Source organism: Brienomyrus brachyistius, chromosome 22 (assembly GCF_023856365.1).
Source record: "Brienomyrus brachyistius isolate T26 chromosome 22, BBRACH_0.4, whole genome shotgun sequence".
NCBI classification, from domain to species: domain Eukaryota; kingdom Metazoa; phylum Chordata; class Actinopteri; order Osteoglossiformes; family Mormyridae; genus Brienomyrus; species Brienomyrus brachyistius.
This window is the reverse complement of record NC_064554.1, coordinates 11925305-11930496: the sequence shown is the minus strand read 5'-3', so window position 1 is coordinate 11930496 and position 5192 is coordinate 11925305. Positions and strand designations below refer to the sequence as shown.

Sequence of the window (5192 nt, the reverse complement as noted above, 5' to 3'; positions counted from 1 at the left end):
TTTTTCGTATGATTCATGTTATTCCATATCTGTTGTGGTACAAGGTTATTTTGCATTGTTTCAATTGATATATTGATATTGATTTTATCTTGTTATGATATTGGTTATCTTGTATCACTTGTATTAGTGTTTTTTTTTTTGAGTGAACCTAAGCGTGCCTGTTTGTTCCTTCGAGAGCACTATATCCCTCTCTCATCGATTTTAAGACACAACTACATTTTTAAATGCTGCATTACTTGTTGATGTAAATCAGTATTTTCTATCATAGCTCATGTCTTTTGGTTATTTTCAGAATCCAGGATCTTCACCTTCGGATTAAAGCACACAGTTTTTGGGGATACGGGTTAAGTGTTACACCTACAACTGGAGTGAGGTCCAGATCAGATTCAGACACCCCAGGAGGTGGATTTAAACGGAACTTCTGCAGGAGTGAGGTGAAGAAGAGGAAGAGCTCCATCCTGGCCAGACTCTCGCCAGGACACACCCGACGCCCTGGAGGAAAGACAGATGGGGAGATACTCTCTGCTTATTAAGGGGGGTAACGGAGAACCATATTCAGACAGTTAGCCAGAGGAAAAAGCAGAGCTCCTTTCATAAGCATTTAACTGAAGGCCAGAGAAGAACCTGAGCTGTACCTGCAGAGAAGGGCATGAAGGCGTCCCTCTTTCTGAATCGGCCCTGATCGTCCAGGAAGTGGCCGGGGTTGAAGGTATGGGGAGTCTCCCATTCACTCTCATCATAAAGTACAGACGTCAACAGCGGGATGACAGTGGTCCCCTGTAGGGAACATGGAAAAACCACTGAGGTCAGTTATTGCAGTTATACTCAATAGCAAACATCAGATTTCAAAATTACATGAGTGAAATACCCTGAAGACAAGATAGAGAAGGACTAGGTCTGGAAAATATCCTGATAGTAAAGGGAAAAGAGCTCACTTTCTTGATGTGATATCCTTGGAAGACCACGTCACAGCTTGTGATGTGAGGGAGACTCATTGGAACAATGTTGGCCAGTCTCTGTATCTCGTGGGTGACGGCGTCTGTATACGGAGGACCTTTGACATGAGTTTTCTGTTCTTCTATTGTATCATGTTCTGCCATCTCTACCAGAAATCCAGGGAGCAAGAGTCCTCCTACTACCATGAGAAGAACCTCATCATTACAGTGCCCAACCTTTTTGCAGCTGGAACTGACACTACTGCGACCACACTGCGTTGGGGCCTGCTGCTTATGGCCAAGTACCCCCATATACAGGGTCATGACAGACACATTCACACAGGCCTTAACACGGTACCCCCACTCATTGATAACAATCAGCTATGTACGGCTAAGGCATGTAATTTAGAGACTTAACACACAGACATTCACCCAAATTCCTAATACAGAGATACTGTCTGTTCCCCATCCATCATTAGACCGTGTACAGGGGGAGCTGGACAGGGTCATTGTTGGTCGGCAGACTCGAGTGGAGATTCTAAGGCTTTTGCTGGTTGATCAGAATTTCTTCCTCCTTGGTCTGTAGTTTCTATTAACTGAACTGGTGTTAAACAAACGTCCCTCCAGCTGCCCCATTCAGACTCTACCCTAGTGACCTTAAAAGTGAGATGCAGTAGAAAAAGAAAAGTACCTGGATGGCAGGTGATCCGGTGAGCCTGATGTTTTCGTTCGCCCTGATGACCATCCTTTGGAACTCTGGGTCATCGTATTTAAACCTACTGCCATAGACGATGGAGGAAATGATGTTGGAGACTGAGTAGTTCACTACCTGCAATGTGTCAAAGGGTTCGCCTGGGAAGCAGGAAGGAGAATCAGAGCATTTATGTAGCAATTTGAAAACATTTGCATTACGCTATAGTATATAGAGGAAGATCCTCAGAACTTCTCTATAGGTATAAGACCGAATCATGTCTTTTGTTTAACTTTATTAAGTTGCACCCCTTGCATGCCCTCCCAGGACTCACATCACTGATATGCACATTTTGTTGGCATTAAATTTTTTTTTTCAGTAAATCATTTAATTAAATGAACATTAATTGGATGTTATAGCAAATTAACAGCTATTATCTCACCTTTGAAGTTTTCAAACACCTCTGACATGTAGTGGATCTCCTCAATGATCTTCTCCTCACTTCCTCGTTTTCCCATCCCCAAATCCCGAAGGGTGGATAAAGCAAAGCGTCTCATCTCCTTCCACGAGTCTCCATTGGAAAACAGGACTCCTGTGTGAGATTGGATTACTTTCACATTTATTCAAAGCATTACTGTAAATATGTGCATTTAATGCACCCGTTATTATGGATTGATGCACTTTCAATATATCACCTTGAAACTCACTCACTAAATATTGAACAGATCATGTTGAAATTCATCATGATGTAACTGAGTCGTACCTTGGCCTTCGTTGAAATCATAAAATATTGGCGATATCTCCCGTTCTCCAAACTCCACTGCATGGTTGACTAGAGCCTCTTTCACAGTCTTAAAGCCGGTAAGAACCACGACTTTCTTGGGGACAAATGTGGACAGTGAACACAGATCCATAAGTTTTAGACAGCTGGAGAAAATCAACATTTAAAAATCAGATGCTGGAGTTTGACTGACCGACACAGAGATTGTATCAAGTAACAAAAAAGGATACATATATTATAGAAATACATAAAGGTCATACTGTTTCATGTTTATGGTAACGGCTGAATCCCAAAAGATTAATCTATATTAAATGGCATTGCAAGAAAATTAATTTGTGTAAAATTCAAAGTAAAATTTAAATTTGCAATGCTAAGACTGAAAAGTCGGTTATGAGATCTTAATATGGAGCATTACTATAGCGAAATGCAGTAAGACGGCTGTTTGTGTCGATCTGTTTGCCTGACCTGTATATGTATCGGTTTTTGATGGATGTCCTCCAAACCAACCAAACTCAGGGGAATGTGTCCTAAGCACTCGAACTTTATTTCCCGCTGGCTCACACTGTTTTTACACGCTAATTACATACCCCAGGGACAGCTATGAACATCTTATTCCGCTTCTTGTGTTTACAACTGAGGTGAATTTTCATAGCATTGTGTCAAACCCTTTATGTGAATGAGATTATCGTTCTTTCTAAGGTTACCAAGGAATTCCTTTAAGCACCCAACACTGCAATGGAGCTTAAATCCCGGTTTGTCCTGTTCTGCCAGAGGGATCTCATTCACAACAGCGCAGAAATGTGGCATTACAGAGGAGTAACTCTGCAAATTCTGCATGGCTTTTATGGAAACCAGAATCATTGGATTTTACATGAAAGGTGAAAAGCTTAAGACTAATTTCTGTGTGTTAAATTGTTGAGGTTATGTAGTGTTGTTCATACTGGCTGCAGAAGTATTTTGGCTGCTGAGCCAAATTGGGAGTTTTGGAGCCCCCAGTAACACTTGGGGCTGCTAATGGTGCGCCCCACCCACGTTTATTTCATACTCGTTTTACTGGTTAATGCTTGTTAGGGTAAGACTGGGGCTAATTGCACAGGAAAATTGGTATGTGTCACTCATGTGTATGAACATCCATACGAAGTGAACGTTGATAAATCACAGGCTTTGTAAATGTGACTGCGGGTGCAGAGCAAAGCTAATTCAACCTTCGTCCTGTGTTAGCTTTCTGTTCCGATCTCTTATGTTAAACGTGCTGGTGCCGACTCGTGATTGGTTGTAATAATTTTGGTGTGGCTTCTGGACATGTGTTATAATAGGGAATTGATTTACATCTACAAGTGGCTGTAATATTGTTTAATTCAGAGTAATTAGACAGGTCAGATGTGGATTTGGTCGTCCTGGTTGTATGAAAGGGTTAGGGTTTGGGTTAGAATTGGGACTAGGATTAGTATTAGGGTTAGTGTTTTGAGTTGTCTCTATATTCTAATAGGGTTAAGATTAGGAATAGGATCAGGGTTAGGGTTAGGAATAGGATCAGGGTTAGGATTAGGGTTAGTGTTTTGAGTTGTCTCTATACATTTAATAGGGTTAGGATTAGGAATAGGATCAGGGTTAGGATTTGGGTTAGGATTAGTGTTTTGAGTTGTCTCTATACATTTAATAGGGTTAAGATTAGGAATAGGATCAGGGTTAGGCTCGCACATAAAACACGTTTATCTTATTTAGTTGAGAAGAATGAAATTATTGGAATATTTTAGTTATTAAAAATCAAAAGTTCATTGTATGTGTTGAACTAAAATGAGTCATTTACAAGAGTATTTATGTTTTTGCTTAGTATGTCTTTTGAATACGGTTGTTTATACTGTTGAGGAATTTGGCTGCTGCTTCCTTAAATGAACACCAGATGGCGACAAAGGCTTCACACTCAGCTGTTTTTTACCTTATTGCCATCTTCCCGTAGTGCATCCTGGCACTATCTCTCCCTCAAACGCCACACGCGCATGTTATGGCTGAACGGTGTACGCTTCAGTTCCCTCAAGTTTCATTATGTCCGATAAGAGCTTAGAAGCAGTGACTCTTGCCACTAGATGTCAGACTCACACTCAGGAATCTCTGAGGTTTCTGGTGGCAGTCAGGCTCTTCAGCACATGCACTCCTTGTCTGATCGAGCTTCAAAGACAGCAAATAAATCAGGTGACCAGGAAACACACACTTGTCAAACTTAATTATATTACATAATATTATAGTTAATATAATACATGACTATGGAGACTGGTTTTACTTATAGTAATGGTGGCCTATTTAATTTGTGCATTTCATATCCTTTCTTTAATAATACATAACAGTTGTATTCCACTAGAGAATCTTCCAAACCACAAAAAGTTCCAAATAAATGACCGATGTGTTGTCGCATCTCCTGAGTGCATTTCATTCCCCGCAGTGTCTTCCGGAATTCCGTTTGGCGGTCACTGTGGCCTTGGATGCACAGGATAAGGCCAGAGTAACAGGGATCTTCTCTGTGCTACAATGGAGATCCCTCCCTGCAGTATCGCTCTGCCCACGGGCGCATACAGTACATGGACATACAGGAGAAGGGGAGTGAAATATGCAGGAAACTGGCAGAATAAAAGTAATATGTGATACTACTGGTCACTGACTGTTTTTTTGTTTTACTTTGCTTATTGTGATTTTCAAACACAACAATCGATTGTCCAATACAGAGGATAAACAACAACGGTGCAACAAATCAATCAGATTGAATAGCAGAGACACGGACAAAGCAATA

The 5192-nt window shown here is 40.9% G+C and overlaps 1 protein-coding gene across 1 annotated transcript; it reads right to left on the bottom strand.

Annotated features, from left to right (window-relative positions):
• Positions 1 to 213: 213 nt before the first annotated feature.
• Positions 214 to 2556, bottom strand: LOC125718440 (cytochrome P450 2K1-like). The gene is made up of 6 exons (XM_048992294.1): positions 2390 to 2556; positions 2069 to 2218; positions 1627 to 1787; positions 936 to 1100; positions 636 to 777; positions 214 to 492 (listed from the first exon to the last, which is right to left on the bottom strand). Exons 1-6 carry the CDS (start codon positions 2538 to 2540, stop codon positions 305 to 307), a joined length of 957 nt encoding a protein of 318 aa, XP_048848251.1. The 5' UTR covers positions 2541 to 2556; the 3' UTR covers positions 214 to 304.
• Between the last annotated feature and the right edge of the window lie 2636 nt (positions 2557 to 5192).